This window comes from Oncorhynchus clarkii, chromosome 2 (assembly GCF_045791955.1).
Source record: "Oncorhynchus clarkii lewisi isolate Uvic-CL-2024 chromosome 2, UVic_Ocla_1.0, whole genome shotgun sequence".
Lineage (NCBI taxonomy): Eukaryota > Metazoa > Chordata > Actinopteri > Salmoniformes > Salmonidae > Oncorhynchus > Oncorhynchus clarkii.
In genome coordinates this window covers 88055777-88078854 of record NC_092148.1, presented here as the reverse complement: position 1 = coordinate 88078854, position 23078 = coordinate 88055777, and the positions used below count along the sequence as shown (strand labels likewise).

Here is a 23078-nt window from a genome sequence, read left to right as displayed (position 1 = left end):
AGACGAGCACAATCACTGAAGTATTAGTGGACACCAATCAATGACGGAACAAAAATCCTTTAATAGAACCCAACAGAGCCAACTGGACACGGCCTGCTCCCCACATCATAAAGTAAAGGAGTCACTCACTAACCGTCTTTGCGTGAGAGGGAGGCACAGTCTACAGACATGCTCTTGGCTGGCATAGAATTCTGTCCTGGTTGGTCCACACTCATACTGCTTCCAAAGCTGCCGCCCAGACTACTGCCTAACTGGAGACGCCTCATATGACGGATCACTGCTGTGGCGTTAAACGCTTGCTGTGGAGGAGACGGTGAGATAGAGGAGGCAGGGAGGGAGAGGAGGCAGGGAGGGAGAGGAGGCAGGGAGGGAGAGGAGGCAGGGGTGGAGAGGGGGAAGGGAGGGAGAGGAGGCAGGAAGGGAGAGAGAGAGAGGAGGGAGAGGAGGCAGGGAGGGAGGGGGGGAAGGGAGGGAGAGGAGGCAGGGAGAGAGAGGGGGAAGGGAGGGAGAGGGGGAAGGGAGGGAGAGGAGGCAGGGAGGGAGAGGAGGCAGGGAGGGAGAGGGGGAAGGGAGGGAGAGGGGGAAGGGAGGGAGAGGAGGCAGGGAGGGAGAAAGAGAGAGGAGGCAGGGAGGGGAGGCAGGGAGGGAGAGAGAGAGAGAGAGGGTTGGCATATGCAAATTGAGGAGGTTGACAAATACAGTAAACATACACAAAAAACAATCATTGTACGAATAGAACCTACCCTCCATTTGCTCTTGGCAAAGTTTTTCCTCATCTGCCGACTGACTGATTCATGGATGTTCTTGCAGAGAGCCGTGTCCCCAGCAATCCTGAGATACAAAGACACACCATAAAGGACAAGTAGATGAATGTTTTCTTTTGACACAGTTAGTGGTCAGTTCCTGGCCTGGATATCTATCAAGCACCAGCTCTGAGCTACTGGATGTCTCAAATTCTATAATACACACCTGTTACAACACACCTGTCACAACACACCTGTTACAACACACCTGTCACAACACACCTGTCACAATACACCTGTTACAACACACCTGTCACAACACACCTGTCACAACACACCTGTCACAACACACCTGTCACAACAAAACCATTGTGAGTCTATTTAAACGCTATCAAACCACCTGCCAAAGACGTAACAGCAAGACGTAACAGGGCCAAGGCGTAACAGGGCCAAGACACAACAACAAGGCGTAACAGGGCCAAGACACAACAACAAGGCGTAACAGGGCCAAGACGTAACAGGGCCAAGACACAACAGCAAGGCGTAACAGGGCCAAGACACAACAACAAGGCGTAACAGGGCCAAGGCATAACAGGGCCAAGGCATAACAGTGCCAAGACGTAACAGGGCCAAGACATAACAGGGCCAAGACATAACAGGGCCAAGACACAACAACAAGGCGTAACAGGGCCAAGACACAACAACAAGGCGTAACAGTGCCAAGACATAACAGGGCCAAGACATAACAGGGCCAAGACATAACAGGGCCAAGACATAACAGGGCCAAGGCATAACAGGGCCAAGGCATAACAGGGCCAAGACATAACAGCAAGACGTAACAGGGCCAAGACATAACAGGGCCAAGACGTAACAGGGCCAAGACGTAACAGGGCCAAGACATAACAGCAAGACGTAACAGGGCCAAGACATAACAGGGCCAAGACGTAACAGCAAGACGTAACAGGGCCAAGACATAACAGCAAGACATAACAGGGCCAAGACATAACAGCAAGACGTAACAGGGCCAAGATGTAACAGGGCCAAGACGTAACAGGGCCAAGACGTAACAGGGCCAAGACGTAACAGGGCCAAGACATAACAGGGCCAAGGCATAACAGCAAGACGTAACAGGGCCAAGACGTAACAGGGCCAAGACGTAACAGGGCCAAGGCATAACAGCAAGACATAACAGGGCCAAGACGTAACAGGGCCAAGGCATAACAGCAAGACATAACAGGGCCAAGACGTAACAGGGCCAAGACATAACAGGGCCAAGGCATAACAGCAAGACGTAACAGGGCCAAGACGTAACAGGGCCAAGACGTAACAGGGCCAAGGCATAACAGCAAGACATAACAGGGCCAAGACGTAACAGGGCCAAGACATAACAGGGCCAAGGCATAACAGGGCCAAGACGTAACAGGGCCAAGACGTAACAGGGCCAAGGCATAACAGGGCCAAGACGTAACAGGGCCAAGACATAACAGGGCCAAGACATAACAGGGCCAAGACGTAACAGGGCCAAGACGTAACAGGGCCAAGACGTAACAGGGCCAAGACGTAACAGGGCCAAGACATAACAGCAAGACGTAACAGGGCCAAGACATAACAGCAAGACGTAACAGGGCCAAGACGTAACAGGGCCAAGACGTAACAGGGCCAAGACATAACAGGGCCAAGACATAACAGGGCCAAGGCATAACATGGCCAAGACGTAACAGGGCCAAGGCATAACAGGGCCAAGACATAACAGGGCCAAGACATAACAGGGCCAAGACATAACAGGGCCAAGACATAACAGGGCCAAGACGTAACAGGGCCAAGACGTAACAGGGCCAAGACATAACAGGGCCAAGACGTAACAGGGCCAAGACGTAACAGGGCCAAGACATAACAGCAAGACATAACAGGGCCAAGACATAACAGGGCCAAGACGTAACAGGGCCAAGACATAACAGCAAGACATAACAGGGCCAAGACATAACAGGGCCAAGACGTAACAGGGCCAAGACATAACAGGGCCAAGACATAACAGGGCCAAGACATAACAGCAAGACATAACAGGGCCAAGACATAACAGGGCCAAGACGTAACAGGGCCAAGACGTAACAGGGCCAAGACGTAACAGGCCAATGATTAGATGCCTAAAAGTCCTATCCCTATTCTCCATTTGCCAACCACCCACATATTGTCTCTGTCATTAAAGCTAGAATCAGGGATTCGTTGTGCAGCTAAATGGCAGCCCCACCACTTGATGAACAGTGAATAGATTCCCAAACCCCAGACAGTAGCATTAGGTCTGGCCCGGGCCAGGGAGAGACATGATAATGGTTGATTAGTCTGCATCCCAAATGGCACCCTATTCCTTATATAGTGTACTACTTTGACCAACATTGTAACGTTAAGAGTTTTCCTAGTATATGTTTGATGTTTATACATTGTACGTTGTGTGGAAAATGTCCAAATCAAAGAGAATGTTTTGGTAAAGAAGAAATGTGAAGTTAGTTGTCTAAAATTGGATTTGAGTAAAATCTAGACCTTGCCCTTAACTTGGTACGCCCAGAGAATTGCCCTAAAAGCGGTTACGCCCACTTCTGAACCGAGGGTATAAAACCTGTGAGTGAAGAATGAACAGATCAGACTAAGTGACCCAAGCTGCAGCCGAGGTCTAAAAAGTCAACGAACCCTAAAACACAACACAAGTTTGAAGACTAAGAAATATTTTTCTACCCAAGCTACGGATGAGTAGCTGTGTCAAAGCGGGTGAATTCAAGTCGAACCACCTAGCCTCCACTCCCCATTGAATCGTGGTATCTACACTGTTTCATTCCTACGCTGTGAGCTCTGAGCTACAGAGCTGTCTGTCCTCAGAAGAGACCTTCCAGAACAAGGGCGAGGGAACAGACTCCTAAGCCAAAAGGACACTGACATCGTGAGGACAACCAGAGAGTTGTGCCGGAGAAGTGCGTCGTTGAGCAGCCTGAACGGTCCACGCGGAGAACCCACGGAGACCTTCCCCACGTAATTACATCATTATATTCTGACCCATAAAAGAGGCAGTTTGGGGCAGGCTTGGGTTAGAATAAGCATAGCTGACAAATTCACCCAAATGTATATTTCTCTCGTGTACATTCTCTTTTTCTCTCTCTTTAAATCCCCATTTTGGGTAATGTGTTCATTTGGGAAATAGAAACTCAATAAAACAAATTTCCCATGGTGCCCCAGGTTAATGAGTTAATAATTGCTTGATTCAGTTAATCACGCAATTAGAAACCTTTAATCATTCGATGAGCAACAGTCGTCACATTAACTAATACAACGTCACGACAGTATGGTGGGGTGGGGTGTGGTATGGTATGGTATGGTGGGGTGTGGTGTGGTATGGTATGGTGGGGTGTGGTATGGTATGGTGTGGTGGGGTGTGGTATGGTGTGGTGTGGTATGGTGGGGTGTGGTATTGTGGGGTGTGGTATGGTATGGTATGGTGGGGTGTGGTATGGTATGGTGTGGTGGGGTGTGGTATGGTGTGGTGTGGTATTGTGGGGTGTGGTATGGTATGGTGTGGTATGGTATGGTGTGGTGGGGTGTGGTATGGTGTGGTGTGGTATGGTGGGGTGTGGTATGGTATGGTGTGGTATGGTGTGGTGGGGTATGGTGTGGTGTGGTATGGTGGGGTGTGGTATTGTGGGGTGTGGTATGGTGTGGTGGGGTGTGGTGTGGTATGGTGGGGTGTGGTATTGTGGGGTGTGGTATGGTATGGTGTGGTGGGGTGTGGTATGGTGTGGTGTGGTATGGTGGGGTGTGGTATTGTGGGGTGTGGTATGGTGTGATGGGGTATGGTGTGGTATGGTGTGGTATAGTGTGGTGTGGTAGGGTATGGTGTGGTATGGTTTGGTGGGTTGAGGTATGGTGGGGTATGGTATAGTATGGTGTGGTATAGTATGGTATGGTGTGGTATAGTATGGTGTGGTGTGGTATAGTATGGTGTGGTATAGTATGGTATAGTATGGTATGGTGTGGTATAGTATGGTATGGCATGGTGTGGTGTGGTATAGTATGGTGTGGTATAGTATGGTGTGGTGTGGTATAGTATAGTATGGTGTGGTATAGTATAGTATGGTGCGGTATAGTATGGTATAGTATGGTATAGTAAGTATAGTATGGTGTGGTATAGTATAGTATGGTGTGGTATAGTATAGTATGGTGTGGTATAGTATAGTATGGTGTGGTATAGTATGGTATAGTATGGTATAGTAAGTATAGTATGGTGTGGTATAGTATAGGATGGTGTGGTATAGTATGGTATAGTATAGTATGGTGTGGTATAGTATGGTGTGGTGTGGTATAGTATAGTATGGTGTGGTATAGTATAGTATGGTGCGGTATAGTATGGTATAGTATGGTATAGTAAGTATAGTATGGTGTGGTATAGTATAGTATGGTGTGGTATAGTATAGTATGGTGTGGTATAGTATAGTATGGTGTGGTATAGTATGGTGTGGTATAGTATGGTATAGTATAGTATGCTGTGGTATAGTATGGTGTGGTGTGGTATAGTATAGTATGGTGTGGTATAGTATAGTATGGTGCGGTATAGTATGGTATAGTATGGTATAGTAAGTATAGTATGGTGTAGTATAGTATAGTATGGTGTGGTATAGTATAGTATGGTGTGGTATAGTATAGTATGGTGTGGTATAGTATGGTGTGGTGTGGTATAGTATAGTATGGTGTGGTATAGTATAGTATGGTGCGGTATAGTATAGTATGGTGTGGTATAGTATAGTATGGTGTGGTATAGTATAGTATGGTGTGGTATAGTATGGTGTGGTATAGTATGGTATAGTATAGTAAGTATAGTATGGTGTAGTATAGTATAGTATGGTGTGGTATAGTATAGTATGGTGTGGTATAGTTTAGTATGGTGTGGTATAGTATGGTATAGTATGGTATAGTAAGTATAGTATGGTGTGGTATAGTATAGTATGGTGTGGTATAGTATGGTGTGGTGTGGTATAGTATGGTGTGGTATAGTATGGTATAGTATAGTATGGTGTGGTGTGGTATAGTATAGTATTGTGTGGTATAGTATAGTATGGTGCGGTATAGTATGGTATAGTATGGTATAGTAAGTATAGTATGGTGTAGTATAGTATAGTATGGTGTGGTATAGTATGGTGTGGTGTGGTATAGTATAGTATGGTGTGGTATAGTATAGTATGGTGCGGTATAGTATGGTATAGTATGGTATAGTAAGTATAGTATGGTGTGGTATAGTATAGTATGGTGTGGTATAGTATAGTATGGTGTGGTATAGTATAGTATGGTGTGGTATAGTATGGTGTGGTATAGTATGGTATAGTATAGTATGGTGTGGTATAGTATGGTGTGGTATAGTATAGTATGGTGTGGTATAGTATAGTATGGTGTGGTATAGTATAGTATGGTGTGGTATAGTATAGTATGGTGTGGTATAGTATGGTATAGTATGGTATAGTAAGTATAGTATGGTGTGGTATAGTATAGTATGGTGTGGTATAGTATAGTATGGTGTGGTATAGTAGGGTGTGGTATAGTATGGTGTGGTATAGTATGGTATGGTGTGGTATAGTATGGTATGGTGTGGTATAGTATGGTATGGTGTGGTATAGTATGGTGTGGTGTCGTATAGTATGATATGGTATAGTATGGTGTGGTATAGTATGGTGTGGTATAGTATAGTATGGTGTGGTATAGTATGGTGTGGTATAGTATGGTGTGGTATAGTATGGTGTGGTATAGTATGGTATGGTGTGGTATAGTATAGTATGGTATGGTATAGTATGGTATGGTATAGTATGGTGTGGTGTGGTATAGTATGGTATGGTGTGGTATAGTATAGTATGGTGTGGTATAGTATGGTGTGGTGTGGTATAGTATAGTATGGTGTGGTATAGTATGGTATGGTGTGGTATAGTATGGTATGGTATAGTATGGTGTGGTGTGGTATAGTATGGTGTGGTGTGGTATAGTATGGTGTGGTATAGTATGGTATGGTGTGGTATAGTATGGTGTGGTATAGTATGGTGTGATGTGGTATAGTATAGTAGGGTGTGGTATAGTATGGTGTGGTATCGTATGTTATGGTATAGTATGGTATAGTATGGTGTGGTATGGTATAGTATGGTGTGGTATAGTATGGTATAGTATGGTATGGTGTGGTATAGTGTGGTGTGGTGGTAGATAGACATTCACCAGGGGTGGGCTAGAGCCTGGTCACAGGTGAATCTCTTCTCTGGATCCTTCTCCATCAGAGAGCTGATGAACTGTTTGGCTGTTTGTGGAACAGAGGAAGACACACAATATCACCATGTTCCATCCATTCAAGATAGCATTAAATACAAACAATTGGGTACACTCACACAAACACATACTGTACATTTGGGTCTTTCTATAAATAATGGGGCATTGGGATAAAAATAAATGGTTTGAAACAACAAAAATAAAAAAGTTTATACAGTTCCACGAGGAACAAAAGTGAAAATATGCAAATCGCCATAACTCCACCTATACAACAACATACATCCTTTAAATCAGGGTTCATACGGACATTGGCAAGTCAAATTCAAGGACTTTCATTGTAAAAGTGAAAGTCACCCAGTAAAATACAACTTGAGTAAAAATCTAAAAGTATTTGGTTTTACAGTAAATGTACTTAAGTACAGTGGTGGAAAAAGTACTCAATTGCCATACTTAAGTAAAAGTACAATGTAAAAGTAAATACTATACATTGAATTCCTTATATTAAGCAAACGGACAGACAGAAGCACACTCCAACACTCAGAAATAATTTACAAACACAGCATTTGTGTTTAGTGAGTCCGCCAGATAAGAGGCAGTAAGGATGACAACGCGTTATATTGATAGGTGAGTGAAATGGACTATATTGCTCTCCTGCCTGAACTTTTGAAATGTAAACAGTACTTTTGAATTTCAGGGAAAATGTACACTACCAGTCAAACGTTTTAGAAAACCTACTAATTCATGGGTTTTTCTTGATTTTTTACTATGTTTTACATTGTAGAGTAATAGTGAAGTCATCAAAACTATGAAATAACACATGGAATCATGTAGTAACCAAAAAAGTGTTTAACAAATCAAAATGTATTTTATATTTGAGATTCTTCAAAAAAGCCATCCTTTGCCTTGATGACAGCGTTGGACACTCTTGGCCTTCTCTCAACCAGCTTCACCTGGAATGCTTTTCCAACAGTCTTGAAGGAGTTCCCACATATGCTGAGCACTTGTTGGCCGCTTTTCCTGCACACTGCAGTCCGACTCATCCCAAACCATCTCAATTTGGTGGAGATCGGGATTGTGGAGGCCAGGTCATCTGATGCAGCACTCCATCACTCTCCTTCTTGGTAAATAGCCCTTACACAGCCTGGAGGTGTGTTGGGCCATTGTCCTATTAAAAATCAAATGATAGTCCCACTAAGCCCAAACCAGATGAGATGGCTTATCGCTTCAGAATGCTGTGGTAGCCATGCTGGTTAAGTGTGCCTTGAATTCTAAATAAATCACAGACAGTGTCACCAGCAAATCACCCCCACACCATAACCCCTCCTCCTCTGTGCTTTACAGTGGGAAACACACATGCGAAGATCATCCGTTCACCCACACCGCGTCTCACGGTGTTACAAGGCTGTTGGATCCAAAAATTTCAAATTTCGACTCCAGACCAAAGGACAGATTTCCACCAGTCTAATGTCCATTGCTCGTGTTTCTTGGCCCAAGCAAATATTCTCTTCTTATTGGTGTCCTTTAGTAGTGGTTTCTTTGCAGCAATTCGACCATGAAGGCCTGATTCACACAGTCTAATCTGAACAGTTGATGTTGAGATGTGTCTGTTACTTCAACTCTGTGAAGCATTTATTTGGGCTGTAATTTCTGAGGCTGGTAACTCTAATGAACGTGTCCTCTGCAGCAGAGGTAACTCTGGGTCTTCCTGTCCTGTGGCGGTCCTCATGACAGCCAGTTAACTCTAATGAACGTGTCCTCTGCAGCAGAGGTAACTCTGGGTCTTCCTTTCCTGTGGCGGTCCTCATGACAGCCAGGTAACTCTAATGAACGTGTCCTCTGCAGCAGAGGTAACTCTGGGTCTTCCTGTCCTGTGGCGGTCCTCATGAGAGCCAGTTAACTCTAATGAACGTATCCTCTGCAGCAGAGGTAACTCTTGGTCATCCTGTCCTGTGGCGGTCCTCATGAGAGCCAGTTAACTCTAATGAACTTATCCTCTGCAGCAGAGGTAACTCTGGGTCTTCCTGTCCTGTGGCGGTCCTCATGAGAGCCAGTTTCATCACAGCGCTTGATGGTTTTTGCGACTGCACTGGAAGAAACGTTCAAAGTTCTTGACATTTTCCGCGTTGACTGACCTTCATGTCTTAAAGTAATGATGGACTGTCGCATATGAAACGTAACATATCATACTAATTTAAGTGTCCCGGGTTTTCTTTTACTATGTTACGTCTGTCTCTAAGTCCAGGTTGCTATAAAAAAACAAAACTGTCCAACAGCTGGATCCATCTTACAGGATTCAAGTTCAATGTCTAATTGAACTGATTAATGCTTAAAATATTATATAACGATAACTTACACTGCCATTAATGCAAGGACAGAAAAGGTATGTTTTATGTCACACGATTTTGGACAAATCATTCAAGACACCAACCATGATAAAGGGTTAAACAGGTTTTAAATCAACTTGTGAATTGTGTTGAATATAGCTATGATTCCCCCCCCCCCCATTATATCTTAACGTAATGACATGATATTATCAATGACTCGTCAGCAGCTGTAACAAGTTGTCCTGTGTAGGAAATACTCACTGGTTCCCTAGTTTATAGAAAGACCCATATATATATATATATATATATATACACACACACACACACACACACACACACACACACACACACACACACACACACACCTCACCTGAGTCAGATATGTCATCCCAATACGGTGCATCAAACTCATAGTCGGCCTTGAGGATCTGCTCAAAGAGCTTGGAGTCATTTTCATCATAAAACGGAGGGTAGCCACACAACCTAGGGAACAGATCATTAATTACACAGCAATATGGATGCTTTATGTTAGTGCCATCGTCTAACTTAAAAGTAGAATACCAAGGGAAAGCCTACTCCTTATTTGGACAGAAAACGCAATCTATTTGATATTGCCTTATCTTGCCTTGTTATGTCTTCGGCACATCTTCTGATCACAACACTTGTTACACGGAGATTATCCAAATCAAAACAAATTATCGGAGCTATAGTATCACATTAGTGTTGCCATGTTTTCTAATTAACTACTGCAACAACTTTCTAATTGGTGAGACTATGAAACTATTCCACCTGATTACCTTAGTGTCACGTTGTGACCTTTATTTCCTTTGTTTTGTATTTATTTAATATGGTCAGGGCGAGAGTTGGGTGGGTAGTCTATGTTTGTTTTTCTATGTTTTGGGGCATTTCTATGTTTCGGCCTAGTATGGTTCTCAATCAGAGGCAGGTGTCATTAGTTGTCTCTGATTGAGAATCATACTTAGGTAGCCTGGGTTGCACTGTTTGTTTGTGGGTGATTGTCTATGTTAGTGGCTTGTGTCAGCACAGGTCTCATTTGTAGCGTCACGGTCGAATTTGGTTTATTGTTTTGTGTTACTCTTTTGTATAGTGTTCAGTGTTCTCTTTATTAAAATTCACTATGAACACATACCATGCCGCATATTGGTCCTCTGATCCTTCTCGCCTCTCCTCTTCAGATGAAGAGGAGGAAGACCGTGACAAACAGCCTTCAAACGTAACGAGGAGTGGTTAATGAGGCTAGAGGGTTCTATTCAAACTAACAAGCGTTTCCACTAAATTGAATTGATTGGGCAGCTTAATCCAGGTGCATTTATCCTGGTCAGTTTTGACTGAAAGCTTTCAGAACAGAATATCATGTAGAGAATGTGTGGAAATACCCTCCTATTTGACTGGTCTGTGACTCACAACAACAAAAAACAATTCCCGGTCAGAGGAGCTCACAGAGAGTTAAAATACACAGTAAACTTTATTGACAAACGGGGGTATTGACATATGATTTTCACCCAAGCACTCCATGAACATACTAACTTATATCTATCTACCTCTGATCTGCACTGGAAGGCAACACACCGTGGCAATATGTCCTATTTCTAGGACATTTGCTCTCGAGTGACACAGGAGTATAAGGCGCTGCATCTCAGTGCAAGAGGCGTCACTGCCGTCCCTGGTTCGAATCCAGGCTGTATCGTGTCCGGCCGTGATTGGGAGTCCCATAGGGCGGTGCACAATTGGCCCGGTGTCGCCCGGGTTTGACCGGGGTAGGCCGTTATTGTAAATAATAATTTGTTCTTAACTGACTTGCCTAGTTAAATAGGGATGGAAGAGAATGCATAGGGCCTGGCTAGCAAGCGCAGGATCAGCTAGATGTCCTTAGCCATCAGAGGGTGCATGATCAGCTCATATACAGAGTGTGGGGCAAGTGGGCACCAGCTGATTGGCTGTGACCAGGAGCTGTAGACTGATTGATATCTCCTCACATTTTGAGAGCCAGGCTCAGCTGAGCCAAACATAAACAACACTAAAAAACGTCCTGTAGCGCCCTCCGCGGGGGGAATTCTCAATATACAGCATATAAGATTATCTAATCGTGTTTCATGGCCACATTTTAAACAAAGTATATCTTATAGAGGCTAAATGAAGCCTTCATAAGCCCTATGTAAAGCCTACTTAAATTCTACATTATAGGGTGTCCATCCACTCTGTCAGAGTGCGTGAAAACAAGCTTTCACTTCCTTGTGTTATAAAATACATTTTACCAAGACAAATATGATTATTCATGTTCTGAATATTTCATTGGGGTGTTTCGCTAACATTTCATTAACAGTATACCCCAAAAGGTTTGATTTCGTAACCTAATACATCCCATAATAAGCATTGAGCTCTGTTGTCCCGGACCTGCTGTTTTCGACTCTCTCTCTCTACCGCACCTGCTGTCTCTAACTCTGAATGATCGGCTATGAAAAGCCAACTGACATTTACTCCTGAGGTGCTGAACTGTTGCACCCTCCACAACCACTGTGATTATTATTATCTGACCCAGCTGGTCATCTATGAACATTTGAACATCTTGGCCATGTTCTGTTATAATCTCCACCTGGCACAGATAGAAGAGGACTGGCCACCCCTCATAGCCTGGTTCCTCTCTAGGTTTCTTCCTAGGTTCCTGCCTTTCATGGGAGTTTTTCCCTAGCCACTGTGCTTCTACATCTGCATTGCTTGCTGTTTGGGGTTTTAGGCTGGGTTTCTGTACAGCACTTTGTGACATCGGCTGATGTAAAAAGGGCTTTGTAAATATATTTGATTGATTGACAGAGCAACGCAGCTTTCTTGCATCAACTTTGAGGATTTTACATGTTGTGCTTCAAAGTTGTTTCCGCGGGTTGCAAAAAGCATTACATTTGATTTGTCACATGCGCCAAACACAACAGGTAGACCTTACCGTAAAATGCTTACTTACAAGCCCTTAACCAACAATTCAGTTCAATAAATAGAGTTAAGAAAATACTTACTGAATAAACCAAAGTAAAAAATAAAATAAAAAGTAGAACAAAATACGAGGCTATAAACAGGGGGTACCGGCACTGAGTCAATGTGCGGGGGCAAGTTACAGCCTTATACTAAAATGGATTAAATTGTATTTTTTCCCCTCATCAATCTACACACAATATCCCACAATGACAAAACAAAAACAGGTTTTTAGAAAATGTTTCAAATGTATGTAAATGTAAAAAACTGAAATATCATATTTACTTAAGTATTCAGACCCTTTAATCAGTACTTTGTTGAATCACCTTTGGGCCACTCAAGGACATTCAGAGCCCTCCTGCGCTGTCTTGGCTGTGTTGCTTAGGGTCTTTGTCCTGTTGGAAGGTGAACCTTCGCCCCCAGTCTGAGGTCCTGAGCGCTCTGGAGCAGGTTTTCATCAAGGATCTCTCTGTACTTTGCTCCGTTCATCTTTCCCTATATCCTGACTAGTCTCCAAGTCTCCTGACTCCCAGTCCTTGGCGCTGAAAAACATCCCCACAGCATGATGCTGCCACCCCCGTACTTCACCGTAGGGGTGCCAGATTTCCTCCAGACGTGACGCTTGGCATTCAGGCCGCCAAAGAGTTCAACCTTGGTTTCATCAGACCAGAGAATCTTGTTTCTCATGGTCTGGGAGTCTTTAGGTGCCTTTTGGCAATCTCCAAGCGGGCTGTCATGTGCCTTTTACTGAGGATTGGCTTCTGTCTAGTCACTACCATAAAGGCCTGATTGGTGGAGTGCTGCAGAGATGGTTGTCATTATGGAAGGTTCTCCCATCTCCATAGAGGAACTCTAGAGCTTCGTCAGAGTGACCCTCAGGTTCTTGGTCACCTCCCTGACCAAGACCCTTCTCCACCGATTGCTCAGTTTGGCCAGGTGGCCAGCTCTAGGAAGAGTCTTGGTGCTTCCAAACTTCTTTCATTTAAGAATGAAGGAGGCCACTGTGTTCTTAGGGACCTTCAATGCTGCAGACATTTTTTGGTACCCTTCCCCAGATCTGTGCCTCAACACAATCCTGTGGTTTGGTTTTTGCTCTGACATGCACTGTCAACTGTGGGACCTTATATAGACAGGTGTGTGCCTTTCCAAATCATGCCCAATCTTTTTCATTTATCACAGGTGGACTCCAATCAAGTCGTAGAAACATCTCAAGGATGATAAATGGAAACAGGATGCACCTGAGCTCAATTTTGAGTCTCATAGCAAAGGGTCTGAATACTTCTGTAAATAAGGTATTTCTGTTATTTATTTATTTTTAATTTGCAAAACTTTCTACTAATCTGTTTTCACTTTGTCATTATGGGGCATTGTGTGTCGATTGGTGAGGATTATATATTTTTTTATCCATTTTAGAATAAGGCTGTAACATAACATAATGTGGAAAGAGTCAAGGGGTCTGAGTACTTTCTGAAGGAACTGTATAGACCAAATACTGACTTTTTGGTGGTCTATAGAAACTTCTCACGAGAATCAGCTTTAGATGAGGCAGATGAACCTGGCTTTAGGAGAGGCAGAGGAACCTGGCTTTAGGTGAGGCAGAGGAACCTGGCTTTAGGTGAGGCAGATGAACCTGGCTTTAGGTGAGGCAGATGAACCTGGCTTTAAGTGAGGAAGATGAACCTGGCTTTAGGTGAGGCAGATGAACCTGGCTTTAGGTGAGGCAGATGAACCTGGCTTTACGTGAGGCAGATGAACCTGGCTTTACGTGAGGCAGATGAACCTGGCTTTACGTGAGGAAGATGAACCTGGCTTTACGTGAGGCAGATGAACCTGGCTTTAAGTGAGGAAGATGAACCTGGCTTTAAGTGAGGAAGATGAACCTGGCTTTACGTGAGGCAGATTAACCTGGCTTTAGGTGAGGCAGAGGAACCTGGCTTTAGGTGAGGCAGAGGAACCTGGCTTTAGGTGAGGCAGAGGAACCTGGCTTTAAGTGAGGCAGAGGAACCTGGCTTTAGGTGAGGCAGAGGAACCTGACTTTAGGTGAGGCAGATGAACCTGGCTTTAGGTGAGGCAGAGGAACCTGGCTTTACGTGAGGCAGATGAACCTGGCTTTAAGTGAGGAAGATGAACCTGGCTTTACGTGAGGCAGATGAACCTGTATCCATATTACTTTCATATCATCTGACATGAGATCCTCTCTCAGCCTAACAGGAATATGACTCTGGACATACTGTATATGGCAACACCTCCTATTTACATTTCTGGCTTTCCTGTATATTCTATAACCATGTATAGCTCCCACTGCATCATCAAAGGAATTATCTAAGTGTGTTTCAGAGATGGCAAAAATATGAACGTTTTCTGATGTTAATAAGTTGTCAATTTACATTAACCTTGTTTTATGTCCTGCTGATTTAAAAATAAAGATGATCAGTTCAAGGGGAAAGTGAGCCTGTCAGGTAGCCTGTCAGGTAGCCAGTATCCTTAATTCTTGTACAGAATCCAGCCTAGCTGAAGCGATGCTGTGCAATATTCCTGATTTATTTTTTAAACCATTTTTCCCTGCTGACCTCCATTGATTTAGTCCCCCTAATTTTGGCCATCCTAAAGAGGTAAAAAACTTCAATAACTTTCAAACAGATGATGAGATACATGCGGTTTAGACGATTGGAGGATTATCAACACAATTAACATATTATTTGTCCCAATGACCCATCAAAATATACAGGGGTGTTTTATTGGACACCCTACACATTACAGTATAAGATACTTACAGAATGTAAGCGATGACTCCGATAGACCAGCAGTCCACTGCTTTGCTGTAGGGCTTCTGAGCCAGAACCTCGGGGGCTGTGGAGAACATCATAAGGTAGAGATTGATATAGAACATTGTGTGGGTGATGTTTCCTGAGGTTAAATTAGGTCAAATAAGTTTAGGTTAGCCAGAGTTAAAGAGATACGAGTAGATGAGGTCAATGTTTGGGTTACTACTACTACTGCAGACTGCCATACGTCACAGCTGTTCGTCTTCCTGTCTGTCTAACGACGCAGATTTTGTGTCCACATGTTGTACCCTTCTGCTCTAAGTACTGTGCACTTGTTCACTACTATTCATGGATTTAAGAGGGAAGGGCAGTTGTAAGAAATATGCTGGAAACACTCTCTAGCCCATGGAATGTCTTACACCAATCCAAAGCTCCTAAATGCGTGGGGAGGAGTTCAACAGGAGTACACTGGGGGAATTGGGACATAACCAGACAGGCACGTAACTTGCAGAGTGGACAGAGGGGTCATAACCCTCCCTATAATATACCAGGATGAATTTGATGGATAGTAAATTATTTTCCCACCATAGCTACTGACTTTCTGTGGCTTTAGACTAAGCAGTACTACTCAATTCCTTATTTTATGATTGGACCCCCCCCGCTGCCAATAACGCTTTTGGTTTGGCCCGGGTCTTCAGAGGTCGTGGTTTGTGAAGGGAAAAAAGCTGTGCAAGGCTTGTAAAGAGAACGGAGCAAGAGCTTCCTTCCCTCCCTCCCTCCCTCCTTCCTTCCTTCCTTCCTTCCCTCCCTCCCTCCCTCCCTCCCTCCCTCCCTCCCTCCCTCCCTCCCTCCCTCCCTCCCTCCCTCCCTCCCTCCCTCCCTCCTTCCCTCCCTCCCTCCCTCCCTCCCTCCCTCCCTCCCTCCCTCCCTCCCTCCTTCCCTCCCTCCCTCCTTCCCTCCCTCCCTCCCTCCCTCCCTCCCTCCCTCCCTCCCTCCCTCCTTCCTTCCTTCCTTCCCTCCCTCCTTCCCTCCCTCCCTCCCTCCCTCCCTCCCTAACAAACCCTTCATTCTGTGAGCTAACTTGTTATAAATAAATAAGTAGTCACATTTAACATGGTAAATTCATAAGTACAAATAATAATTATTTAATTTCGAAGTGACTAGATATGCATCTCATGTGTGAATGCCATTTCTCAAAACGAGTGATAATTGGTAACGGTTATATTGGGCTCAATTTTGTCAGTTCAAAGATAACTTTGGTAGTATTATAAACTTTGAAACAACTAGTTTCAAGTAGGCTACAGAATTATAGAAGGGCTGTTTCTCTGAATCTCAGGCAGTACTTGTATTTTTTTATGAATCCCCATTAGCTGCTTCCAAGGCATCAGCTAATCCTTCCTGGGGTCCGGCAAAATGAAGGCAGTTATACAATTTTAAAAACATTACAATACATTCATTACAGATTTCACAACTGAACCAATTGCAATTTTCTTAAGTTCCTCTTTGTGGCACCTGACCACACGACTGAACTGTAGTCCAGGTGCGACAAAACTCTGTAGGATCTGTAGGATCTGCCCTGTTGATAGTGTTGTTAAGAAGGTAGAGCATCACTTTATTCTGGACAAACTTCTCCCCATCTTAGCTAGTGTTGTATCATTAGTTTTTGACCATGACAGTTAACAATCCAGGGTTACTCCAAGCAGTTTAGTCAGCTCAACTTCCTCAATTTCCACATGATTTATTACAAGATTTAGTTGAGGTTTAGGGTTAGTGAATGATTTGTCCCAAATACAAGGCTCCTGAGCGGTGCAGCGGTCTAAGGCACTGCATCTCAGTGCTAGAGGCGTCACTACAGACCCTGGTTCAATTCCAGGCTGTATCACAACCAGACGTAATTGGGAGTCCCATAGGGCGGCGCACAACTGGCCCAGCGTCGTCCGGGTTTTTTTGTAAATAAGAATCTGTTCTTAACTGACTTGCCTAGGGAAATAAAGGTGCATTTTTTTTTTTGCCATTGCACAGACGTAAGCTGGTTCATGTCTCATTTATTCATTTTGATTTCAATATGGAAGGAAAACCACGTACTGTTTGGTAAGATGAGCTTTGGTGACAAAGCCCCATGTTGAGTAGAGTGTTGGAGGCTATTTTAGAAACCAATTTTTCATGCTTATTGGTTAATAAAACACACCAGCCTGATAATATGAAACAATTTGTTGTTATGCACATTTTTGGAGGGGGGAAAATTATATTTTAATTGTAATTTTAAAAAACGTAATGCATCGTTCAATTAAACGGTGCTGTTCTGAATGACCCGTTGAAAACCGAGGAGGGGTGAAAAATACAACGCTTTCATTCAAATACGTCACTCATTGCTTCAAGGCAAATGTAGGCTACTTCAAAGTCTGTTCAAGAACGTTGAAGAACATTCTGGGGAAACGTGTCATTCGGTACACAAATGTACCAAAAAATTTGATCGAACTGAACGCACCCCAGAACTGACGTTCTCATAGACGTTCTCCAAAATAATTGCCAAACATGGTTACTATCTGAACTGTTAAGAGACAAACTCACAGTTTAAAGTAATACAGTCATTATTCAGTTGTAGCCCAGAATTCACTAGAAACAACAATTTCACAGGTATTTCTTCAAAATAAAATCTCCTGGGGGGGGGCACCCCACAATTTGCAACACAAAGTTACACCCTTGCAACCAGAGAGCCTCCTCACCCACATATCCTGGTGTTCCACAGGCTGTAGCCATCACGTCTCCTGTCCCCTCCATCTTAGACAGACCAAAGTCACTGATCATGATCTTAGCCTCATCATGGGGGTTGTAGTAGAGAAGGTTCTCTGGCTGACAGAGGAAGCACATCAACAACACATGTATGGAAAAAATATATCATTAAACGCTTCCTGAGTATTCCTGTTTGTGAGAAAGAGAGAGAGAGAGAGAGAGAGAGAGAGAGAGAGAGAGAGAGAGAGAGAGAGAGAAGAGAGAGAGAGAGAGAGAGAGAGAGAGAGAGAGAGAGAGAGAGAGAGAGAGAGAAGAGAGAGAGAGAGAGAGAGAGAGAGAGAGAGAGAGAGGGAGAGAGAGAGAGAGGGGGGAGAGAGAGAGAGAGAGAGAAGAAAGAGAGAGACAGAGAGAGAGAGAGAGAGAAAGAGAGATAAAGAAAGAGATTGTGTGTGAGTGCATGTCCGTACCTTGATGTCTCTGTGTACAATACCCATAGCGTGGAGGTAGGTGACTGTGTGTGTGTGTGTGTGTGTGTGTGTGTGTGTGTGTGTGTGTGTGTGTGTGTGTGTGTGTGTGTGTGTGTGTGTGTGCGTGTGTGTACGTGTGTGTATTCGTACCTTGAGGTCTCTGTGTACGATGCCCATGTCGTGGAGGTAGTTGACAGCATTCAGCACCTGTTTAATGAGTCTGCTGGCGTCCATCTCTGTGTAGAAGCCCTTCTCTACGATGCGGTCAAACAACTCACCCCCAGACACCCTGAGACAGAGACACAAGAACTGAATCAACCCTAACCAACTGTAACTCTAACCCTCAACCACAACCCTAGCCTCAACCACAACCCTTGCCTCAACCCTAACCCACAACCCTAACCCAAGCCTCAACCACAACCCTAACCTCAATCATAACCCTAGTCTCAACCACAACCCTTGCCCTAGCCTCAACCTCAACCCTAGCCTCAATCATAACCCTAGCCTCAACCTCAACCCTAACCTCAACCCTAACCCTCAACCCTAACCCTCAACCCTAACCCTAGCCTCAATCTCAACCCTAACCCTAGCCTCAAACCTATCCATAGCCTCAACCCTAACCATAGCCTCAACCTCAACCCTAACCCACAACCCTAAAATTACTTGATCACTTTAATTATAATACTGACAACCAAAGAGTACCATTTATTGGTCCATCATACTGGGAGCCTAAGCTACAGGGAGTGTCTAATACGATGCAGACTTTAATTCAAAAGGACTCTACTTCCTTTAGTACATTTAGGTTCTATATGGCAGGAAAGGATAATCTTACAAAACAAGAACGGAATTCCTTAAATTCCTTAAGTAAGAATTGAAACATAATTATAAAACCAGCGGATAAAGGATCAAAGATTGTCATTTTGGATAAAAACCCAGTATCTGATAGAGGCGAACAGGCAGTTGAGTAATTCTAAACATTATAGGCCACTGACTCACTCATTGCAGCAGGAGACCCAGAGACAAATGAGGGAGATTATAGGGGAACTTCATGAGAATAAATACATTACAGACAAACAAATGTTTTATCTATTTGGACCAGATACCCCACGCCCCAGACAATTTAATTTGTTGCCTAAAATCCACAAACCTCCTGAGACTTGGACCATTCCCTCAGAGGTTCCATGTGGTAGGCCGATTGTATCGGATTGTGGTTCGGAATCTGGAAATAATTTGGATTATTTCATAAATCCCCTGTCACGGAAACATCAAAGTTTCATTAAGGATACATACGAATTTGTGACAAAATTGAAAGGAATTAGTGTGCCTAAAGAAACTGTGTTTTTTTCAATTGATATTGACTCCTTGTATACTAATATTGACACCAACTTGGGTCTCAGAGCAATCAGAAATATTTTCCATAAATATCCAGACCCAGATAGACCAGATGGGGCTTTGCTACAACTATTGGAGCTTAGTTTAGCAAGAAATGACTTTGAGTTCAACTCGGATTGGTTCCTCCAAATTCATGGTACAGCTATGGGGAAGAAGTTTGCCCCGTCATATGCCAATATTTATATGGCAGAATTGGAACAATCTGCCCTCCCAAAATGCATAAAGCTTCCTTCCTTGTATTTACGGTATCTAGATGATATATTTGGGTTATGGACACATTCTTCCTCAGATTTTATGGAATTTGTGAGGATTTTGAATACACATCATCTGTCGATTAAATACAACGTTCAGCCGGAACGAATAGAATTTTTGGACACCGAGGTATTTTTTTGTAGAGGGGAGTGATAACCTGAAGCAATTAGCAACAAAGGTTTATTTTAAACCCACGGACACTCACTCCCTCTTACATAAATCCAGTTTTCACCCAAAACACACCTACAGAGGGTTGATAAAAGTCGCAGCTTATAAGATTTCATAGGATTTGTACACAGGAAAAACATGTAAATGAGGCTATAGGAATTCTTTTTAAGGCTCTTAGACCCAGAGGATACTCAAAACGTTTCCTCCGCACTATAAGAGCGGAGGTGAACACTATGGTGGCAACTGAAGCTATACATGGGAGGACTAACAATGATAGATGTATTATCCCATTTGTCACCACGTATTCACAGTCTTCTATGAAGTTTAATTCCATAGTGAAGGATCATTTTCAGCAGACAAGGGAGGATGGGGACACCCTCGAACAGTTCAGAGTAATATCAGCATATCGGCGAAATAAAAATTTGAAAGATGTGCTGGTACACTCTGGATTCAAGGAGAAGCTGGTGCGGCGGGGACCACACTTTAGACAAGTTAAATATATTCCGAATAAATGGTTGGGTCTAGGGGCCCCAGTATGGGAGGGATTCCAATTGAAGACCACCAACATTGTTATGGAATTGAGTGTCTGAAATGTGGGAAATTGTACATTGGAGAAACTAGGAATTCCCTGGAAGCCAGACTCAAACAACATCTATATCATATAAGTAAAGAGTCAGTTAAAACCACATTATACACCCACTTTAGATCTCATCCAGTAGCCCGGTTAAGAATAGCAGGGTTGGAATCTAACCAAGGGTGGTCGCTAAAACAGAGACAGATCAAGGAGCGAAGTTGGATCAAAAAATTGGGTACTTGTAATCCCACAGGTCTTAATGAAAAGTATTAGAGACCCTAACCCTCCCAACCTTGATCTGAACATTAAACCTGAACCATCCTAATCCCAGATTACCCTAACCTTAACCTGAGCAATCTCACTCCAAATCCTAGCCCAGTATCACATTCCTAATCTTAACCACAATCTTAACCTTAAATCTATTTCAATCCCTAACTCCTAAACCCCAAACTTCGGCCCCAATACCGAACCTAATTCCAACCCCAGCCTCAAATTTAGGTCTAATTTGGACCCCAAGCCTAACCCCTTGGCTTACCCTAACTATAAGCCTAAACCTAAGCTTAAAACCTAATTTTAATTCTGACTATAACCTTAACCCTAACCCTAACCTTAACCTCACCCTTAACCGTAGCAATCCCCACCCTAACCCTAACCCTAACTCTAACCTTAACCTCACCCTTAACCGTAGCAATCCCCACCCTAACCCTAACTCTAACCCTAACCTTAACCCTGTAAGCCTAAACCTAATCCTAAAACCTAATTTTGACTATAACCCTGACCCTAACCCTGACCTTAACCTTACCCTTAACCGCAGCAATCCCCACCCTAGCTCTAACCTTAACCCCGATCCTGAATATAACCTCAGCCCTGACAATAACCTCAGATCTAATCCTGACCCTGAACACAATCCTGAGTTTAACCCCACCTCAAGCTCTAATCCCTAATCTTGAACCTTGACCTAGATTCTGACTTGAATTCGAACCCAAGCCTTTTAAACTAACCCTAACCTTAAGCCTAACCCCTTAGACTCAAAACGTGGACATAAGGAATCCCTTCAGGCCTGATAGAGATTAACCAGCCCAACCCTAAACCGGATTCTTAAACTCTAACTCGGGCTCCATAAAGAGGCATCCTGAAGAGCCTGGGAATTAGGGAGCAGGGGTCGATGCATTGCCTGGGGGTTTATCCTCATGGAGGAAAAGGTTAATTTAATTAGCTTTCCTTCCGGTATGAACCATAACCCCTGCTCTTGGGGAATACCTCCTAATTTCCCGTAGAACAATTATGTATCCTTAGGAGCAATAGAATTAGAGAACAGGTGCCCATGTATTTGGTCCTCTTGAAGGGCAATTTTCTCCTAAACCTAACCCTAGACTCAACCCTAACCATAGCCTCAACCCTAACCATAGCCACAACCTCAACCCCAACCCTCAACCCTAACCCTCAACCCTAACCATAGCCTCAACCCTAACCATAGCCACAACCTCAACCCTCAACCCTAACCATAGCCACAACCTCAACCCCAACACTCAACCCTAACCCTCACCACTAACCATAGCCTAAACCCTAACCATAGCCACAACCTCAACCCCAACCCTCAACCCTAACCCTCAACCCTAACCATAGCCTCAACCCTAACCCTAGCCTCAACCCTAACACTAGCCTCAACCTCAAACCTAACCCTAGCCTCAACCCTAATCCTAGGCTCAACCCTAACCATAGCCTCAATCTCAACCCTAACCCTAACCCTAACCCTAGCCTCAACCTTAACCCTAACCTTAGCCTCAACCTCAACCCTAACCCTAGCCTCAACCCTAACCCTAGCCTCAATCTCAACCCTAACCCAGGCCTCAACCCTAACCCTAGCCTCAACCTCAACCCTAAACTCAACCTCAACCCTAACCCTAGCCTCAACCCTAACCCTAGGCTCAATCTCAACCCTAACCCTAGCCTCAACCCTAACCCTAGCCTCAATCTCAACCCTAACCCTAGCCTCAACCCTAACCCTAGCCTCAACCCTAACCCTAGCCTCAATCTCAACCCTAGCCTCAACCCTAACCCTAGCCTCAACCCTAACCCTAGCCTCAACCCTAACCCTAGCCTCAACCCTAACCCTAGCCTCAACACAGATCCTAGCCTCAACCCAAATACTAGCCTCAACCCAAATCCTAGCCTCAACCTCAAGCCTAACCCTAGCCTCAACCTCAACCCTAACCCTAGCCTCAACCTCAACCCTAACCCTAGCCTCAACCCTAATCCTAGCATCAACCATAACCCTAGCCTCAACCCTAACCCTAGCCTCAACCCTAACCCTAGCCTCAATCTCAACCCTAACCCTAGCCTCAACCCTAACCCTAGCCTCAACCCTAATCCTAGCCTCAACCTCAACCCTA

At 44.0% G+C, this 23078-nt stretch overlaps 1 protein-coding gene across 1 annotated transcript in view; it reads right to left on the bottom strand.

Annotated features, from left to right (window-relative positions):
• The window catches only part of LOC139375924 (calcium/calmodulin-dependent protein kinase type 1D-like), a 62465-nt gene that overhangs the window by 2170 nt on the left and 37217 nt on the right, over positions 1-23078 (bottom strand). Inside the window, exons 4-10 of the mRNA XM_071117893.1 lie at positions 18450-18588; positions 17826-17952; positions 15109-15184; positions 9720-9832; positions 6978-7056; positions 744-831; positions 134-299 (exon numbers count right to left, since the gene is read on the bottom strand). Coding sequence (XP_070973994.1) covers positions 134-299; positions 744-831; positions 6978-7056; positions 9720-9832; positions 15109-15184; positions 17826-17952; positions 18450-18588 — 788 coding nt within the window. The remainder of the gene's footprint in view (positions 1-133; positions 300-743; positions 832-6977; positions 7057-9719; positions 9833-15108; positions 15185-17825; positions 17953-18449; positions 18589-23078) is intronic.